The 21,188-nt window shown below is 40.8% G+C and overlaps 1 protein-coding gene across 1 annotated transcript in view; it reads right to left on the bottom strand.

Annotated features, from left to right (window-relative positions):
• Positions 1–423: 423 nt before the first annotated feature.
• Positions 424–21,188, bottom strand: part of DEPTOR (DEP domain containing MTOR interacting protein) — a 144,435-nt gene continuing 123,670 nt past the window's right edge. Inside the window, exon 9 of the mRNA XM_008514739.2 lies at positions 424–5,563. Within this exon, the coding sequence (XP_008512961.2) occupies positions 5,435–5,563 (129 nt within the window). The 3' untranslated portion in view covers positions 424–5,434. The remainder of the gene's footprint in view (positions 5,564–21,188) is intronic.

Genomic DNA, 21,188 nt, shown 5'->3' with positions numbered 1-21,188 from the left:
ATACCATGACTGCACATTCCCCTCCTCCATGGAGAGCAGACTTCTAGGAGTCAGGCCCAAAGGCAACTCAGAGGTTGAGCTGGCTCCAGGATCATGTCTACTCAGTTTTGTCTTCCTAGGGCCGATATACAGTGACCTCAGGGAAATTTCTTGAATGAGTGAATTAGTGAGTGAATAAATGAGAGAAAAATATAAAGTTCTTTTGGTTAATATTGAGTGTAATCCAAATAACCACTCCCCTCCATACTTCGTCCGGCCCCCTACCCATATCGAATTATGTAACCAATTTCCTAATTAGTTCAAAATACAAAAGAACTAATATTCTCCCAGAGTAGTAAACAACCACATAGCATTTTCCATATGGACTATTCACAACACTCATCAACACTGCCCTGTGCAGGGAGAAAATGACTCCAAATCAAGTATAGTACAGAAAAAGCTTTTTAATGCACTTTTTTTTTTTTCAGGCAAAAGAGCTTCAGAAAACATCCATCATTAAGTAGTTTTACAAATGGCACTTTTGGCTACATTAGAGAATTAGGTATGAGTCCCATGTGTTTTCTCTGATAGGTCAGTAGTAGATCAGCTTTACAATGCAACCCTTTCTTAGGATAAAAAATGGCTAATTTGTCTAAAAGATAGGAAAAGCTGAAACCCTAAAGTCACTGGTTTAAAAATTTAAGATTTATTTCATGCTATACTATTTTCATATTATAATTTCAAGTATTATGCTACAATTTTTGAGAAAGAGAAGAAATAAATTTCAACATAACTTAAAAATAACACATATATTAAGTACATATATTAATGCATTTGACAATACCATATGCTAACTTTGACAATAAACTTCATTTTGGTACCCTGCAGAATTGTCCTTTTGGTTTTGAACTCAGGGAAAACATATTATACCTGAAATTCTGCCTTAAATGAGTAAAACCATGGTCAATGACATTAATAGACTCTAATCAATTAGCAAACTGAAATGTTCTAGAGTTATTCTGATCATTTAGAGTCAAAATGAAATAGGCTTAATACCCAACAGGAGAGAACAGCTAATATCATCAGTTTAAAATAGATCTTGAAAGCAGATTATTTTCATAACATATTTGAAAGGAATGAATATTTGGAAATGTGAGACTCCATTTTGAACTGAAAGCAATGACTTTTAATTTATTAACTGCTACCACTCCAACATTCACCTTTTATAAGGTGGTATGAAGTTGATTGCTCATTTAATCTACTCAAACATGGATATCTTCTTCATGTCACTCACTATTTCTCAACTAGTCCCCTTATCAATGCATACAATTATTTAACAGAGATTAATAATCACAAATCAGACAATAACACCAACCCAAAAGGCAACTGCGTTTTTCTTTCGGCAGCAGAATTAATGTCTGTTTCAAATTTGCACTGATAGCACGTACTATGCTAATAAAGAAAGAAAAAATGATTTCCCTCTTCATCACAAGAATATACACATATTACACAAACACCTGAAAAGTCAAAAGTGTATTCTGTGAAGACAAAAAAAGCCATTTCAGGGATTCTCAATGAGCGAAATCTCACATAATACATTGATACACACAGACACGCACATACATGTAAAATAGAAACTCAGGAATATTGATTACTGTTAATTTACAATAATTCTTGTGTTATATTTAGGAGTGGAGTTTCTAAATTTTAAAGCAATTCAACTGTCAACATACGACACAAAAACCCTTATTTTTTAAAATAATATTTAACACCCAAGGCCTGAATCAATTAAAATTAACTCACCTTTACCTTCACAGGTGCGTGGCACTACTTGCATTTTATGAACATCCCAAAGCCAAAGGCCTATTTTCACTGGCTTAGCCTCCACCGCAGAAGGCTATACTGTAAAGGACTTAGGATTGAAGAGGAGGAGACCAGCATGTGGTCCAGGCTCTCGCCCCAACAAGCCTCATGAGGTTGGGATGCCACCTGACCATACCACACCTCAGTTTCCTCACCAGCAAAATAAGACTAAACAGTGCTCACCATGGCTCCATGTAGAGCTATCATTTTAGGATTTTCTGACTGAAGTCTTCATGAGGCATTGGGCTTTATTCCCAACTTAATGCCCAGTATTTGAAGAGTAATTTGCATCTGGATAGATGAGGCCTTTCAATAACTAGGTAACTTCTTGGTCCTTCATTCAATAAATCGTTGAGTACCCACTCTTGGTGGATTAAAAATAGCCAAAAATTCCTTGCAGCTCCTCCTATCAAAAGGTAGAGTCTATTTCCCCACCTCTTAATTCTGAGCTAGAATCATGACTTCCTTTGGCCACCAAAATGCTATGGAACTAACACTGTGTGACTTTCAAGCAAGTCCACAGAAGGTCTTGCAGTTTCGCTTCTCACCCTCTTCCATCTCATGAGGCCTAATGAGGATAGCTGTGGGGCTAGCTGGGCTAGCTGTGGGGAAAGGCCACATTGAGTGGAACTGAGGCACCTCAACCAACAGCCCCAGCCAACAGTGAGACATATACATGAAGCCATCCAAGATCAGCCAGCCTCCAATCAACCTGCTCACTGACCACAAATGTTTGTGTGAACCCAATCAGCAACACGTGAAGCAGTGGCTCGCCATCCCAGCAGAGCTCCACCCAAACTGCCAACCCACAGCATCATGAGCAAATAAATAGTGTTATAAGAAACATCTTGGGGTGGTTCATTAGACTGCAGTGGATAGCTGACACACTACAGTGTGGAACTGTGCTAAGTAAAGGGAATGCCTTGGGTAACAAGACACAGTCCCTGTTCTACAGATGCTTAGATGTAGTTAGGGAGACAGATATGTAAGGGGACAATTTCAAAATAAATGTCACATCAGTGCTATAATTACAGGGTGTGCTACATAAGGGTTCATGGGACTTGAGAGAAGGAGCAACAATCCCAGAACTAGGGCATCAGAGGAGATAATATCTAAAGGGAGTTAATAAGACAGATTTTCCCAAGCAAAGAAGGAAAAAAGAATATTTCAGGGAGGAGAAATTGCATGTGCAATGGCTAGAGGGAGCTAAACGGGGCCCCTATTGGAGTAGGAGCATTCACTTTAATTACAGTGTGAGGATGTCAGGGGTGGGCTGGGGGGTGGGGGTAGCTAAGGTAAAGCTCTCTTGGCCTTAAGTAGAATTCTCTGGCATTTGGCCTTTAAACTGAAGGTGATGGGAGCCAAAGGAGGAAACAGTTCCTTCCTTCCTCCTTTCCTTCCTTCCTATTCCTTTGACCAAAAACGTCAATGGCACTCTCGGAACCAAAGAAACGTCAAGGGCAAGAGGCTGTGTGGAACAGATAAAAGTACATGCTTCTCTGGTGCTTGGATTGGCTAAAGGGAAGTGATATTATACTGGAGTCCAAGATAATGGGCATGAGGACATGAGTAAACAATACAAGTAGTAGGCAAGAAGAAGATGCCATTCCCCAGAAGGCATTCCTTCTTTTGTCAACTAATGAGTATCTGGGGACAGAAAGCATTTAAGACTTGTCTTTTAAAGATGTTGTAAAAGTTTTTAAAGCCAAATGGTAAGGCCTCCCACTTAACTAGTTGTGTGGGCTTGAGCATATGACTTAGCTCTTTAGGAGTCGGTTTCATCAGTTGTAAAATGGGGATAATGACAATATTGACCTCACAGGTCAAGAAGGAAAAGCAACACACAGTTTTAGCACAGCACCGGCTACAGAATAAGCCCTCAACAGAAGGTCCCTAAATGGGGAAAGGTTTGGGTGGGGGTGCGGGTGGTAAAGTGTTTAATACTAAATAAACCCACGTTTGAATCCAGGCTTTTGCAGCTGTGTGAACTTAGAGACTCTTTTTAACCTTGCTCAGATTTAGTTTCCACATCTGAAAAATGAGAGTGATAAAACTACCTTGCAGGGTTGTGATGAAGATTAAAAGAGATCATATATGTTAAATGTCATAGCACAGAGCCTGGCATACAGTATAAATGCACATACACACAGAGATGATAATATTTCTCAAATGTAGATCGACAGTATTAATGTTAGACTTTCTGTATTACTTCCAAATCTTAATCTCTGACTAAAGCTACAGATCAGAAAAGCTGGATTACCAGAAACATATATATACGTAACATCGTTAGCACAGCATGTCTATTCCACCAGTACCAATACTTACGATAACCTATCACAAAAAATGGCTGAGGTACGACATTCATATTTTATTTTGTTAATACACGATAAGAAAGTAACTTCATCGTTCGAATGCATTATATGATATTAAGAAGAATTTAGCATTCCCTGACTCCCTAATTTGGCACTTTGAGGAGTTTCCTCTATACACCAAGCCCCAAAAGGTGTTCTTTTCTAGACCACGAAAAGAAACATACATATATACAAGTGAGCTGAAAAGTTACAGCACAGGTGGGTGCTTTTGGTGAAAACTAATCTCGCCAAATAAGCAGCATACCATGTCCTTAGAATATGTTACACTAGAAAGCTATTAAAAATTCAGGCCAATAGGCAATTTAGTTTCAAGTTTTATCACATACGAGCCAAGTTTTAGAATACTTCACTTAAAAAGGGACAGTCTCAAAGTCAAATCTTGCCAGAGGCTTGTTGATTTTGAATTATATGTGTATATACAAACGTCTCTGTTTTGACATTCACCATATTCAGGATTAATTCTAGAAAGCTGCTGTAGTTGATTGATAGAACAAAATGATTTAGGCTCAGAAAGAGAAACCAGAAAACAATTTTAAGCTGTATCTTCCCCATCGACCCACCATATCGTCACAAAATTTGTGTGTTTTAACTAATGCCATAATTGAAACCATATGTTAAGTTAAAAGTTGATACTAAAGGCAGGAATTAAGAAAAAGTCATTTTTCTGATGGCTTTTAAACACTTGAATGCTTTAGAACCTTCTTCAAAATGCTAATTAACAGGTAATATTCCTTTGGATGTTGCTTTAATTTGAAGTTCAGTGAAATCTAGATCCTCTAATGAACAGTTCCATGCTAATTTTAGTGGGAGTTCAATGTTAAGTCCGTAAAAACTACTCTAGTGACCGCTAACAAGGGGATTTCATCCTGTTGCGGTTTTGGCTAGAGAAGCATTTCAACAACTTTCTGCAAACTAAGATAAAAAACAATGGATGAGAGCTACAAATAGAAATCAAGTAAGGCAATTCTAGCATGAAAGAAAATTCTGTTTCACAAATTTTCTCTACACTGACATAAGCTTTTTATCTTTTAACCATGTATTACCCGGTTCTTCCACATTCAAACAGTGTATGAAACTCGAATTAAGATGTCTATGTTCAGAGAAAAGATTGGTATGTCCAAAGCCATCCGTTTGTATGGAAGTCTTGTCATCGCATTGCCCTGTGTTGTTCTGGCTTTCATCATCCACAGGCTGCTCCAAGAACTGGGAGGGTCACGTGCTCAGCACTCCAACTCTTCCATGACTTCCATGACAATGGTCCGTGGGCCCGTCAGAATCAGATTGCTCACGGTCCGGTAGTCAACGTGCAGCACGTTGAGCCCATTTACAGAGACGACGAACTGACATACCTAAAGGCAAGACAAAAAAAAGAATCTCTTACAGCTCCTGGTTTTTCCTGGACCTCTAATGAAGACATTGTAGATCTCCAACAGGTAACGACATTCTTAAAATACTCAACTGCACTCAGCTGACAACTCCAATTCAATAACTTCCAAAAAACTACACTTTTTCTGGAAGGCAAAATGATGGAAAAAGCATTTTTTTAGTGTTTTACAAAATTGGATTTAAATCCTAACTCAGCAATTTACTAGCTTAAGCTAGGTATTTAAATTTCTAAGCTTCATTTCCCTCAACTCTAAAATAGGGAAGATTAACAATAATAATAATACCTATAAGATTGTTGTAAGAATTAAATGAGGTAAACTAGTGCTCAGAACCTATAGGGTAGTCAGTACATTTTCACAGTCACAGTGTTGGTGGCTGTTATTCTTCATTTGGACTCAATATATAGGCACAGTGTTCCCAAGACAGTCCTGTTTTACACCCATTGTTCTGGTACGATTATTAATAGTTCCTCCTTCACTTGCCAAGGTGTCCCAGTTGAGATGATAAATTCCACACATTTTCCTATTTGCCATCCTTACAAAAATGGATGAGGCCAACAAAGGTCACCTTTTATACCAAGTGAGTGTTAGTTAACCTGTGATAGGAGAGAGAATTACAATTAAAAAGTCTCATTACATCATTCAATGAGAGGCCACTCTGGACATGTCAAAGTGAGCTTGATACTGACCCACAGCTACTGCCCGAAATGGAGGTACTTCTCTTGAGGTTGGTGGTGGCATCAGATGCTCGGCACCTTTCATTTAGCTGACACAAATTAACAAATGGGATGTCTGTTGTGTGTCTGAAGAGGTGGACATTGGACATGACTGATTATGTCACTCAAATAGAAAAATGGAGATACACACAGATCTCCAGCTGTCAGTGACAAGTGCATCTAATTAGTAAAACATAACCAAACAGAATATAAGTATGTATGGTGCCTGGCACATGGTAGGTACCTGTGATAAGCTGAATAATACCCCCAACCCCCAAAGATGTCCATGTCCTAATCCCCAACCTGTGAATGTTAGTTTACAAGGCAATGGGGAATTAAGATAGCAGATGGACTTGGAGTGCTAATCAGCTGATTTTAACATAGGGAGATTATCCTTGATTATCCAGGTGGGCCCAATGTAATCACAAGGGTCCTTATAAGAGGGAGACAAGAAAGTCAAAGGCAGAAAGAAGCAGGAGGTGTGACAACAAAAGCAAGAGTGATACTAGGAAGAGACACAGGAGCGAAGGAATGCAAGTGGCGTCTAGAAGCTGAAGAAGGCAAGGAAATGGATTCTCTGCTCAGAACCTCCAGAAGGAATGCAGACCTGCTGACATCTTTATTTTAGACTTTTGTCTCCAGAACTAGAGGATAATACATTTGCATTGTTTTCAGCAGCCAAGTTTGCATTAATTTGTTGCAGCAGCAATAGGAAACTAACGAAGTACTCAATAAATATTCATTGTTGAGTGGATTGAATGAATAAGTGTACTAAGCAAACAAGCACAATTAGGACAGAGCCTGAAGGGCTTCTTGCTTCTTATAAATTATCACTTCACTTAGTGGAAAAATAAAAGAAAAAAGAGGAAAGAAAAAAAAGGCAAAAGGGAAGAAGAGAGAGAAGTTGAGGAGAGAGGAAGGAAAGGAGATTGCTTGGTGGAGACTGATTAATTTAATGACATCTCGAGTTATCTGTTGTTCTCATCACACTTCTTTAAGCATAATGCCTGAGGAGTTAATATGCACACCTGCTCCCATTATTTATTAATTGACTTAGTGTTGATGACTCAAACAAAGAATGGGAAAATACTAAAACACTTTGAAAATCACCATTTTATTGTTTTCTGAGTGGGTAATATTAATATAAACAAACACTATATTAATATAATATACAAATAACATGAACTATAGTTATGTGCTGCATAACAATGTTTCGGTTGATGACAGGTCACATATGTGACAGTGGTCCCTTAAGACTGTGCCATATAGCCTAGGTGCTTAGTAGACTGTATCATCTAGGTTTGTGTAAGTGTACTCTGTGATGCTCGTACAACGATGAAATCGCCTAACGATGCATTTCTCAGAACGTACCCGTGTCATTAAGCGTTGCATGACTGTATAAAAATATAAAATACATTTTAAATATAGAAATAACATAAAGTATATAAGATAAATGAATATAAAATACTATATTATTAAGTCTAAAAATATCTATACCTATTACTCAGATAAACCAAAATTGGAAAGTATTAAAAGGGCAGCTCTAATCCGTGAAAAAGATGTGGGATTTGGAATCCAAATAGGGATTTAAGTCCTAGGCTCCTTTGTTGGATGATCTTAATCAAGTCATTTGTCTTCCTTTATGTCTTAAGGACACCATTTATAAAACACAGTTAGCTTAAAATGCTTATCCTCACAGGTTCAAATTAGATAATGAATTTAAAACCTCTTGGCAAAGTCAAGCACCACACCAATGCTGAGTTCTATGAACTTCTTTCTCTTTATTTTATTTTTTTGAGGATGACTAGCCGTGAGGTACCTGCTGCCAATACTCCTCTTTTTTCCTGAGGAAGCCTGGCCCTGAGCTAACATCCGTGCCCATCTTCCTCTACTTTATACGTGGGACACTTACCACAGCATGGCTTTTGCCAAGCGGTGCCATGTTCACACCCCGATCTGGGCCGGCGAACCCCGGGCCGCCAAAGCGGAATGTGTGCACTTAACTGCTGCGCCACCAGGCCAGCACTGAACTTCTTCCCCTTCAAAAATACCCACTTCCCCATGGTTACACACAAACCAAAGTGGAAAGTGGACAGTGGCAAGCAGAGTGGTTATTTACTCAATAAACACTTGCTGTTGTCATAAACCTCAATATTTTCCACTCCCTAATCTACATGACTAGTATCTTTCTACATAAGGAGACCACACAATCACTGTTTCTCCCTTTCTCATTTCCACAAAACTGTCCTCACGGATTCAGGGCATATCTTGCACAGAATCAGAAGTTCTCCACCACGGTTGGAGTCGTAAGGTCAGGAATCAAGGTCACGCTAGCAGGTCATGATCCATTCTGAAGTAGGCCACAAGTAATTTGTGGGCCAATTTAGCACTAATTTAATGTAGACGTTAGCCGGTAGTTTGTTTTTTCTGCTCCAGCACACTCATGAGGCAAAGAATGAGAGGAATTCCACCCCCTCCCCATCCAGGATCCAGAGCGTTGACTTTAGACCTGGGTCCTACTTTCCTCCAAAGGAACGAACAGCATTTTTGTGTTGCTAAATGAAGGGGCAGAAGTTGCCAGGTGAGCTCACACTCCACCTAACTCTTCACAGGCTCCCAAAGATAAGATGTGTCTCTGCATCACTGAGGGATTACCTTCAGCATTTATTCTCAACCAAAATTGTATTCTCTCTCTCCCACATAGTGTTCGTTTGTTTTAACTGACCAACATTTGAAAATGAGAAAATTTTGAGGGCCAGCCCAGCGGCATAGTGATTAAGTTTGCACACTCCGCTTCAGCAGCCTGGGGTTTGCAGGTTCAGATTCCAGGTGTGGACCTAGCACCACTCATCAAGCCATGCTGTGGCAGCATCCCACATAAAAGAGAGGAAGATTGGCACAGATGTTAGGTCAGTGACAATCTTCCTCAAGCAAAAAGAGAAAGACTGGCAACGGATGTTAGGCTCAGGGCCAATCTTTCTCACACACACAAAAAAATTTAGAAAATTTTCACATAAAAATACAGATTCCAGGGCCAGCCAGCCCAGTGGTGCAGCAGTTAAGTTTGCATGTTTCGCTTCTGTGGCCTGGGGTTTGCCGGTTTGGATCCCAGGTGTGGACATGGCACACCGCTTGTCAAGCCATGCTGTGGCAGGCGTCCCACATATAAAATAGAGGAAGATGGGCACAGATGTTAGCTCAGGGCCAGTCTTCCTCAGCAAAAAGAGGAGGATTGGCAGCAGATGTTAGCTCAGGGCTAATCTTCCTCAAAAAAAAAAAAAAAAAAGATCCAGATTCCAGCCTCTCTGGAACAATGTGAAGATCTCATAACCCCAGGTCCTCACAGACATTTGGCAATGGCCGATTAGGGACTACCCCTTTTAGATGGGCCAATGCTTTCTCATTTGCTGTGGTCCTCACCTATCTAGCTGACAGGCATTAGAGTCTCTGATCCCTGATCTGGGGCCACCAGAGGGAAAGAGCTGAAGAGAGGGAGACTTGATGCTTCAAGAACTGAAGGAACCCACATGTCCATCAACGGATGAAGAGTGAAATAAAATTTGGTATATCCATACAATGGAATATTATTCAGCAATAAAATGGAGCCAACTACGTCATACAACATGGATGAACCTTAAAATCATTATGCTACGTGAAAGAAGCCAGTCACAATAGACCACATATTGCATGAGTCCATTTGTAGGAAATGTCCAGAACTGACAAATCTACAGAGACAGAAAGTAGATTAGGGGTTGCCTAGGGCTGGGGTAGGGGGAGGGGCGCAGGGTATGGGAATGAATTCTAATGAGTACAGGTTTCTTTTAGAGATGATGGAAATGTTCTAAGATTGATTGCAGTGATAGCTACATCAATCTGTGCATATAACAAAAACAAGTGAACCGTACACTTTACATGGGTGAATTGCATGGTATGTGAATTATATCTCAGCAAAACTGATACTAAGAAAAAGAACTAAAGGGAAGAGGGGCCTGATGCCAGCAGTGCACAGATCTCTGTGGACTGGAGACAGGGATTGCAAGTTCGGTTCAAAGACAGGGGTCTTGTGTATCTCTTGATTGCGGGGGCCCTTGGAGGCTACGGAAAGAATTCTTAAGGGCTGTGTGCTTGGAAGGATGCACATTCAGTGATCTCTGCACAGGGCTTATGCCCAGAGGTTCTGGGGTGGGAAAGAGGCAGCCAGCAGGGCCAGCTGGGCAAGGACCCGTGGCAGTGTAATTAACGCTGTTCAAAGCCCATTTTATTGGACTGCCTAAACCCCAGGATGGGGGTGGGGAGCATATAATCCCAAAGAGGAAAATCATGGGCAACGGTCACCAAAACAATCTTATATTGGACTTCTCATCCACCTTGGTGAGTGGTGACTTAATTGAATTTAATTTTAGAAAAATAAAGAGGGTCATTTGTTTTTGGTGAGTGTGTGTACACATGCATGTACATACATATGTTTTTCAAATACCAAAGTCTGTGACTGATTTACCCTATAAAACAAGGCTGATTCAAGGCTACCTTAGGCATAAAGACAATCTCATACCCCTGCATCCTCACATGCTCTCCAGAGTAGCAGGGGACAAGAGTGGGGTTAGAGCAAGTGTCCCATGAATCATTCATATCCCACAACCCTTCTTATCTGTGCTGCCACCTGAGCACTCCTCTGGGAGGATAAGCATCATGTGAAGACCTTCTGTCATAGGGTGATGGAGAAAACGACTAAGACACTTTGTACCAACTAGTATGGGGAGAACTTAAATAAAATAAAATTTTAAATAGCTGAGTCCTTGCCTTCATGAAGCTTACAATTTAGCTTAGGAGGACGAGTATCCCAGGCAAGCTCCTTCTCAAAGCATCAGCCATCTTCTCAAAAAATTCTGCCATTTACTAAAAACCTATTCTTTTACAAGTACCAGTTCAGGTACTTTACCTACTTTATTAAAAACCCTCCTAACAGCCATGAGGTGACATCTGCTGGATTTTGGCCATCCAGCTGTCATTCAGCCAAAAGGAACTTGATACCCTTTTCGGGTATCACCTTTCCCCTGCTATGGGTAATATGGATAGGAATGCCAATCAAGGTGCTGATGAGGTCACCATGACCTATCCATGAGGTCACCCAACCCAAACCTGGCCAATCAGACTCCTCCTGGACCACTGAATCTGGAGCTGAGTAACACAGGAGAGAAAGTCCATTTGCTCTGGTACTTAGGTTCCTAGACCTGCCGCGGTTCCTCTCCTTTTTCAAGCCTGGTTCCCTAGACCTGCTTTTGATTATCTTACATTCTTTTTTTTCTGAGGAAGATTAGCCGTGAGCTAACATCTGCTGCCAATCCTCCTCTTTTTGCTGAGGAAGACTGGCCCTGAGCTAACATCCATGCCCATCTTCCTCTACTTTATATGTGGGATGCCTACCACAGCATGGCTTGCGAAGCGGTGCCATGTTGGCACCCAGGATCAAATCGGCGAACCCCGGGCTGTGGAAGCGGAACGTGCGCCCTTAACCGCTGCACCACCAGGCGGCCCCTGATTGTCTTACATTCTTGATATCCTTCAAATCAATTTCTCTTTCTTATGATAGCTGGTTTCTATCTCTGGCAACCCATGATCGTCAATATAACCCTTATGAACAAACTTAATCTCAGAGAGGTTATTTGCTCAAGGTCATGAACTAAGTGCCACATCTGGAATCTGAACTCCATATGACTCCACAGCGCTACATAAATACAAATTTATAAAGCAAAGCATGTATATGCAAGTCTGAGGTACGGTGAGAATAGTAGAAGACAAATGCTTTCGCCCTTTGCTTAAACTCTTCAACACTCTAGGTCCACTCAAATATCTTGCGATCTCGAAGCTTAGGCTCTTCCAACATCATAAGACGGTTTTTACTCAGTTAAGGTTGGGCTGCTTTTTTTGTCACTTAAAATCCTCAAAAATATGTATACTTAGACATTTATTTCAAATTTGTTCCTTGAACGAGGAAAAAGAAAGTCTTCCAGACATTTATCATGCTTACATTCAAGGAAGTATTTTTAGAGCAGGCTGTTAGGAAAGACGTCATCTCTCCCTAAGTGGTCCCAACAACTGCTGTGGTTCCAGCAGTTCCAATGTCCTGTTACTAAAAACGTCCCCAGTGATCTAGAAATGCAGGTAGAACTATGTACCATATTCAGTTTTAATGGACTTTGAACTAGCATCTATGGTACACTATGTTCTGCAAATAAATACACATTATGAGTAACCACAGGAAGCACACAGCCTAGGGGACAATTATTTCTCTTCTGTATTAAAAAGCACATACACACAAATACACAGAACATGTTGACAGCCTCTGACTAGAACTATCTCGGGTACATATTACCCCTACCTGGGGTTGGGCACTTAGATGCCACTCATAGGTGGTAATGAGGATTCAAATGAAGTTGTGATGCTTTTCTTCTGCTTATAATTATTTGTTTCAGATCTGTTTTCAAAGATTTGACTGCAAAGCTCTCATTTCCCAGTTCAGAGAAGAGAGATCAATCATGAGCTCATGTAGCTGCTCTGAACTCATCTCCTACACGACGGGTAGTACCTTAAACTTTATACAGAAGGGGTAGAAAGGAGATTATCTTTAATGAAAACGAAGAACAAAACCTTCATAAGTCATAGGTAAGTGATGTCTCTGAGCAAGAGGGCAGTGGAGGAAAGTCCTCAAACCCAGAGAAGGTCTGGAAAGAGTTAACAGGAAGAGGGAGGTAGGACTCAGCACATTTCAGGGTGTGATGAGGTTGGGATAAATACCTAGGCTGAACTCCAGCCTTCCTCCTGATAAGGAGCCAAACCAACTAAATAATCTTGCCTCTAATTCCTCTCCCTGCGCCAGTCCTGGTAGATGTACGATAACCCTCCAGACAGACTGAGTGCCCATGGGCTTGTGCAGTTGCACGTTAGTTCTTGTATGACTGGAGTTCCATCACAATTATTCAATTGTTTCATTGAAAGTGGGAGTGGGGTTGGGGAGAAACACTACACTGATGATTACGTAAGTGTCTTCTCACTGCCATGGAAATCTGTATTCACCAAGATACTTGCATCCCTGAAATGGCTGCATTCATGTGAATGCTACTCTAGCTTTTCTCTAATTTTTTCTTTCTAATCTTGAAGGAGAAAGAAGGATTAGAGGGTGAGGCTGTTTCAGACTTTCCTTGAAAATAACAAAACATTTAGCAAGACAGAGACCAAAAGATAGTAAGTTTCAGAGACAGAAAGAGTCATAAGGAGAAGAAAGACATAGGTAGATACAGAAAATAATCAGGAAGACCAGAGTTCTGGTTAGTAGGGTATAGAAGCCTGTCCAATCAAATGATACAGAGAGCAGAATCACGATGTTAAGCGCAAGCTAATACTTAAATTCTTCGTCAAGTGGAACACTCCGATGTATTCGAGAGATCATCCTCATCAAGCTCCCACTAAAAGTAGAACGCTTTCTACAAATCCCGGCCACGCATCCAAGCTATCTTACTTGAATGCTACTTGTGACAGGAAACATACCAATTAACGAGGAAGCTTTTTTGGGGCCATTTGCATGTTAGAAGTTCCAGCTATGCATTTAGTCAACATTATTTAGGCCATTTTCACTGTTAAATTGCTTAAGTGGAAAGTGCACCCAAATACAGTTGTCCTTCTCTATCCATGGAGAGATTGGTTCCAGGGACCCCTGTGTATACCAAAATCTGCAGATGCTCAAGTCCCTTATATAAAATAGCTTAGTGCAAAGAATACAGTTGGCCCTCTGTATCCGTGGGTTCCACATCCATGGGTTCACCCAACCGTGGATGGAAATTTTGGAGATGCAAAACCCACAGATATGGAGGGCCAACTGTATAAAACAATGGCACTCAAACTGTAGTGCAAATATGAGTTACCTTTGGGGGTTTATTGGATATGTGAATTCTTAGATCTCACCCAAGACCTACCAAATCCCACTCTTCTGGGGTGGGTCCCAAGAATTTGCATTTTCATTGAGCATATCAGATGACTCTGATACAGCACTATGTTGAGAAACAGTGCTATAAAGTACCCACCAGAATTTCCTCTACCAAAAGTTAGTTTAAATGCTTATCTTATGCCTGTTAGTCTTATAATAAGGCATTCTATGACTGCGAGCATTAACAGCCTCAAGTATAAGAGGGAGGCTGACATTTCAGCTTTTATTATAACTATTACTTGCCTGCAGTCTATTTCATTTTTAGAGCCAAATTTTGCTATATTCTAGACTTCAAAATTAATGATAACAATGTATAAAATGTTTAAGTTTAGAACTATTATCAGAGGGGGCCGGCCCCGTGGCCATGTGGTTAAGTTTGCGCTCTCTGCTTCAGCAGCCCAGGGTTTCGCTGCTTCGGATCCTGGGCGCGGACATGGCACTGCTTATTAGGCCATGTTGAGGCGGCATCCCACATGCCACAACTAGAAAGACCCACAACTAAAATATACAACTATGTACTTGGGGGATTTGGGGAGAAAAAGCAGAAAAAAAAAGAACTATTATCAGAGAGAGTATCCAAGTTTCTCAAAACACAATACCGAGAATAACCAAACCTGTCATGTTAGACCACACCTACTTTTTTTTTAAAGGTTTTTAAATTTTTTTCCTTTTTCTCCCCAAAGCCCCCCAAAACATAGTTGTATATTCTTCATTGTGGGTCCTTCTAGTTGCGGCATGTGGGACACTGCCTCAGTGTGGTTTGATGAGCAGTGGCATGTCCGCACCCAGGATTCGAACCAACCAAACACTGGGCCACCTGCAGCCGAGCGTGCGAACTTAACCACTCGGCCACGGGGCCAGCCCCAGACCACACCTACTTTTAAAGTGATATGGGAGCCTCCATCTTTCAGTTGTTGGTGTAGCAAATACACACCACAATCAGACCTGCTGAGAATGAGGCTTGAGGCTTTCTGATAGCCAAAGTATCAAAAAGAAAAGAAGGCTGAGGGTGAACCAGAGCAAAGAAAATCATGCATAGATTATAAAATATTTGAAAGTTGTTGAAGTTTAGAGTTTAGAAAGAGAAAAAAGTTATATTTTGATTGTTCCTATTTCTTTAAACCTTGCTCCAAATCATACACCATGGTTTTCACAATCTGACATGAGACTATGAAAGCAATAGGATAAACATTTAAATAAAGCATTATCTTTTTATGGATCATTTGTTATTTCTCCTTTCTGTTACCTATGCCTGTCAAAGCCTAGTCATTTTGTCCATACACCCAGACCACTTCTTCTTTTGGGGGAGAAAGAGGAGTCATTACATCACTTCTTTTCCTCCCCAGCTTTATTAAGATATAATTAACATGTAACATTGTATAGGTTTAAGGTGTACAGACAGACCTCTTCTTAGCTCACAACTTGCCAGTCAGCATGGGTGACGCTCTTATAGCTGAGAGGAACACCTCTCGTTCTCCCAAAGTTCTTCACATGTATGATCTTATTTAAAATTCCTAACATATCCTATGAGGCAGGTACTATTATTATTATTCCCATTTCACAGTCAAGGGTCCAGATTCAGAGAAGTAAAGTAACTGGAGCCATAAGTGGTGCAGCCAGGAATTTCACTCCAAACTCATATACTTAAGCCCTAGGCTGCCCAGCCTCTTGAGTAATAGATAATCAGCTCCCTAAAATTGGCACTGATACCACATGGATGAACACCCCAACCTGGTATCTAAGCACCTCACACACATAGGGAATTTCTTAATGCTGCATTTCATTTTTCCTTCTACCATTCTTGAAAAGGGAGTAATCCTCACTTGGTCATCATTATCCCCACCATCATCACCACCATCATCATTAGCAGGGAAGAAAATGATGGAGAGTGGTAAGAGGCATTTTTACTTTTTAAGAATAACTCAACCTAATCTTAACATCTCGGCCAGCCCTGGCAGGGGTGTATGCCGTCTTATTATCCTCAACCAGAGTTCAAATAACCATGTTTATTTATAACCTGGAGGAGAAGGAGGAAGGCTCCTCTCACTGGGGGCAGCTCCTCTCTTCTGCTAGAGTCAGGTGAAGATTAATGACTCTTGGAGGAAGATTTTAAAGGTTCCAAGAGGAAAGACATAACATGATTGTAGGAATGTATAATCACCCTTGGTAAAAATGTTGCATATAATTCAGCCAGCAAGCCCCAAACCACACCATTTTTCACAGTGATGATGTTACCTAATCTGTGCCTTTAATTGGCATTACCAATTCCACTCACATTCCTTTTTTGTTGTTGTAATCTTTGCTTCACAATAGAAACAGGACAGCAGAAGATTCAATATACCATCTGTCTTCTGCAGGTGGGTGAGAATGTTGGTATCAGGTAATCAACAGCATGGGTGTCACCATGCTCAATGTGAGGCAGCCTTCATTTGTCTATAAAGCTTGACTTATCCACAGCAAAGATGGATTTCCTAAGAAGTTTTTCTTCAGGGATACCTTCATTCTCTCCTTCCTTCCTCCGTCCCCAGAGAGGATTTCTCCAAGGGCAAAATTAAGTATAGGGTAATGGAGAAAGGACTGAACTGGGAGTCAGGAGGTATTTCCAGTCTCAGCTCTGCATCCAGTGAGCTGAGCGACCTTGAACATCCTAGTTCAATTCTCTAAGCATTAATTTTTCATCTGACAAATTGGGCTGAAAAAATTTATATTTGTTAGGCACTTCAAAGTACCTTCCAGCTCTACAATTCCATGCAAAAAAATAACTCCTATTTACTAGTGATTGAACAGCATATTTTCTATTAACAACTTTAGTTTACTGGTTACTTATGTGCCAAGAACTAGGTCAGGTGTTTGCTTACACTAAATTTGCAAAGGTGACATTATTTTTAGATATGCAAACTGAAGTGCAGAACAACACAAATGAAGGAATGTAAGCTGAGAGTCTCTCTCCTGCACTTATGTGTTTTAGGTATATAAATGACAACCACAACAGAAAGTCTAAGAGACATATTATAAAGCCATATTCTATTAAGACAGAGTAGTGTTGTTACAGGCATATAGACCAATGTAACAGAATTGAAAGTCCAGAAACTGACCCCCACACATGGATGCTAGACTTATGACAAAGGCAGCACTGCAGAAAAGCGGGGCATTTTATAATGATAAAAGGTCCAATCCGTCAGGGAGATACAAAAATTTTAAACATATACCCCTAACAAATACATGTACCAAACACATATACCTAACAAAAAAATCCCCAAAACACATACAGCAAAATTCACAAATTTCAAGGGATGACCAGACAATTCAATGATAATAGTTGGAGACTATTCTGCTCCACTTTCAATAAAGGAAAGAACAATTAGGCAGAAGATCATTCTGATCATAGGTAACACATATGCATAACCTATGACCCAGCAATTCCACTTCTAGATATGTCCCCAACACTAGGATTGCACATGATTAATTTATATAAATTTTCAAAAGTAGGCAACTAATCCATGGTCTTAGAATCCCTGGGTAGCAGTTTCACTAGTAGTTCACTTTGTAATAGCTTGAGATGTGTATAAATAATTTGTATGTTTTATATATAGTGCAATAAAAATTGTTTTAATTCTTACCTTTATAATTCACTAGCCATGTGACTTTGGGAAAGTTACAAATTCTCTGAGTTATACTTTACTCATCTGTAAAATGGGGATCAAATTTATTATGAGGACTAAATCTGATTAAGTATTAAGTACTAAGCCCAATGTTTAATGCCAGTAGATGTTGAATAAATATTAGTTTTTCTCTTCTATCCCTCTGCCTGCACAATCTCTTCCCTGTAAGTAAGTAAACAGTAAACAGTAAGTATAGTAAGTACAGACTGTTGAAAGGGAGAGAAACCATTGCATGGATCCATACCCAGGAAAGCCAGTCCAGGTTCCGGTTTGGGAATTGGAAATAGATGTCTAGTTGGACTTATTCATTCAGGTCAGAAATGAAAAATAAAAATGAAAAACCATACATGGGGGCCAACCCAGTGGTGTAATGATTAAGTTCACGAGCTCCACTTTGGCAACCCAGGGTTCCCAGGTTTCACCTGGGTGCAGATCTAGCATGACTTGTCAAGCCATGCTGTGGTGGCATCCCACATAAAAAATAGAGGAAGATTGGCACAGATGTTAGCTCAGCAACAGTCTTCCTCAAGCAAAAAAATAAAAAAAGAGGAAGATTGGCAACAGATGTTAGCTCAGAGCCAAACTTCCTCACAAAAAAACCCAAAAATTATACAGGGTGATAAGAGAGACTTTTCCCCAATCTAAGAGAACCTCACAAGGATAAAGAATCCAGAAGCTACTATACACAATCAGCATAATTTTAAAGTAAACAGAGCAGTGGAATTCAGCTAAGGAATCTCTGGTCCCGTCCATAAGATATTCACTTTAACAAAACTGCTTCAGAACTGAAGTCATCATACAATGTAACCAGACTCATGGATGGCCCCTCACCAAAATATTAGACAGAGACATAAGCTGAGTCAAGATTTGCTAGTTACCTCAATAGAATGAATTCCTCATATCCATAGACTTTCATGTTTACAAAAATGTTCACATTCAACAAGGATACAACTTAGGAGCTCTGGACACTGCTGTAACAAATAAGTTGTGCGTCTGTGTTTAGTGCATAACAGCCCTGACAGCAGAACTGTTCTTGAGGAAAAAAAAAGAAAGAAAATTTGCAGCTGTATGTTTAGTCCCACAAATCTCTCCACGAAATATGCAACTGGCTGGAGAGTGACTGGTGTGGGAGGAGGCAGAGATCCAGATCTTGGACAAACACAGGATTCTCTCTCCAGAGAATTAAAGTCTTCCACTAAGCTTGATGCATTTTAAGCATGCTATATGGCTATGTGCGGTCCCCAGAGAACAGACTGCACAATTAGCCTTGAAGGAAAGCCAACCGTATGTAAGAATGACTTTCTTTCACAATAAAACAACCACCACCACCAAAAGCAACTCCAAAGAATTTTTGTTTCAAATGGAGAAATTCAAAGTGCCTGCTGGTTTCAAACAGAATCTACCTCCTTCCAGCCCAAATCGACCAAAGGTCTTTTTCAGACCTAGACTCACCCTTGGTCCTTTGGCCCAGTTGAGGGGGGTCAGCCAAGGGGGGACTGTGGTGCACTGAAAGGAGACAGAGATATGGGGAATCCTGGTTCAGTCCACAGGACTCAGATTCCCAAAGTTATGCCTTCCTGGGGATTCTCTCCAGAGATGTGGAGCAGGATGCATGGAGGATTTGTGGCCTACCAGATGGTTCATATCACCTTTTCCACAAGCGGCTCATGACGGCACTAGAACCACTTCCAAGGTCTGTTTGTGCTAAGGACAGACAGCAAGCTCTTGACCTGGTGGTTTCCCAAGGCTATAAAAAGTGTTCAGGCACTGAAGAGAACCAACATGTGCACATTATAACCGCAGATTCCCTGGACTTCCTCTACTACTGAAGGAAAGGAATCTGTCCCCTGGGAGCCTTTATACCACAGGGGATATGCAAATTCCCTCCTCCCCCCCTCCTCCCCCCCCTCCCCCCAATACAAAGTTGGTTTACACTGTGGATACAGCTCCTTAAAATTCCCTGTAATGAGCACTGGGACTTCCAATAGCAGGAGACACACTCTCAACACATGTAGTAACTCCCACAGGAGCTCACGGCTAAAAGGAAAGATCCAGAAGGTCAGACTTCCTCCCTCAACTCAAATTCTTTCCTCTATAAGAAACTTTTACTCAATCAGCTCTTTGTCCTTAGAATGTTTATTAGCCACTTAACACCCAGAAATTATTATGCTTTTTTCTAGATTATGCTAAAATGCAAAATTAATATACCAAAGATTTTAAAAGATAGATTACTAAACGACATGCAGTACAGGTTATTTGTCAGGCAAATAATTGCATTATAACTTTGTTTTCACAAAGGCAATGCATTTTTCATATACTATTTCATTCAAAAGAGGTGACCTGTAGTGTGTTGGTGACATAAAGAGAAAGCCAAAGTCTCATTCTTCTTCTTTTTTTTTTCCTGCTTTATCTCCCCAAACCCCCACTGTACACAGTTGTATATCTTAGTTGCAGGTCCTTCTAGTTGTGGGATGCGGGACACCGCCTCAGTGTGGCCTGACGAGCGGTGCCATGTCCGCGCCCAAGATCTGAACCCTGGGCCGCCGCAGCGGAGCACATGGGAACCTAACCACTGGGCCACGGAACCGGTCCCTCATTCTTCTTATTGTCCCTCTAAGGTGGCGCTGCTGTGATTTGGGCTAAGAACAAAATGTGTGTGTGTGTGTGTGCACTTTGCAGAGACACACAGCTACTATCTAGTTGGTAGTGTTTTGGTGGGAAAAGTAAAAGGATTATAAATAGGACTGGGCATGGAGTAACCTCTTTTGGGGCATGATAAGCAATCTTAGAAATTCTTTGCTCAGGCTAATGGGAACTGAGTGCTCCCAGAGGACAGAGCCAAGCCTCTGGTTTCTGCTCTAGCATCACCCCTTATTCTACCAGTACCTGGGGCTACAATAAGGACCAAGCATTCTGTAGGCCAGGGGCAGAGGTTGCCAATCAGGCTACTCAGGACTGTTTCAGTTCAAGAACTTGCGCTGAAGGATCAAGAGAGTTCCACAGTGACTTGACTAAACACTGGGAGTAAAGCCTCCCAACTCCCACCTCCTATGGTCCAGCAACAAACAGTGGGCGTGGCCCAGTGTGTTATATTCTGGATCTTAGGAAGCTCAAACACCAATCCCAGGGAACTGAATGGATTTGAAGATTGAAGTCCCCTCCAAAATCTCCATTCCTAGAGAAACATCTAATGCCTGGCAGAGTTAGTAACATATTTTGCCAAGATTAGC

This window comes from Equus przewalskii, chromosome 8 (assembly GCF_037783145.1).
Source record: "Equus przewalskii isolate Varuska chromosome 8, EquPr2, whole genome shotgun sequence".
Lineage (NCBI taxonomy): Eukaryota > Metazoa > Chordata > Mammalia > Perissodactyla > Equidae > Equus > Equus przewalskii.
Note: the sequence above shows the minus strand (reverse complement) of the source record. Positions and strands in the feature narration are given on the sequence as shown.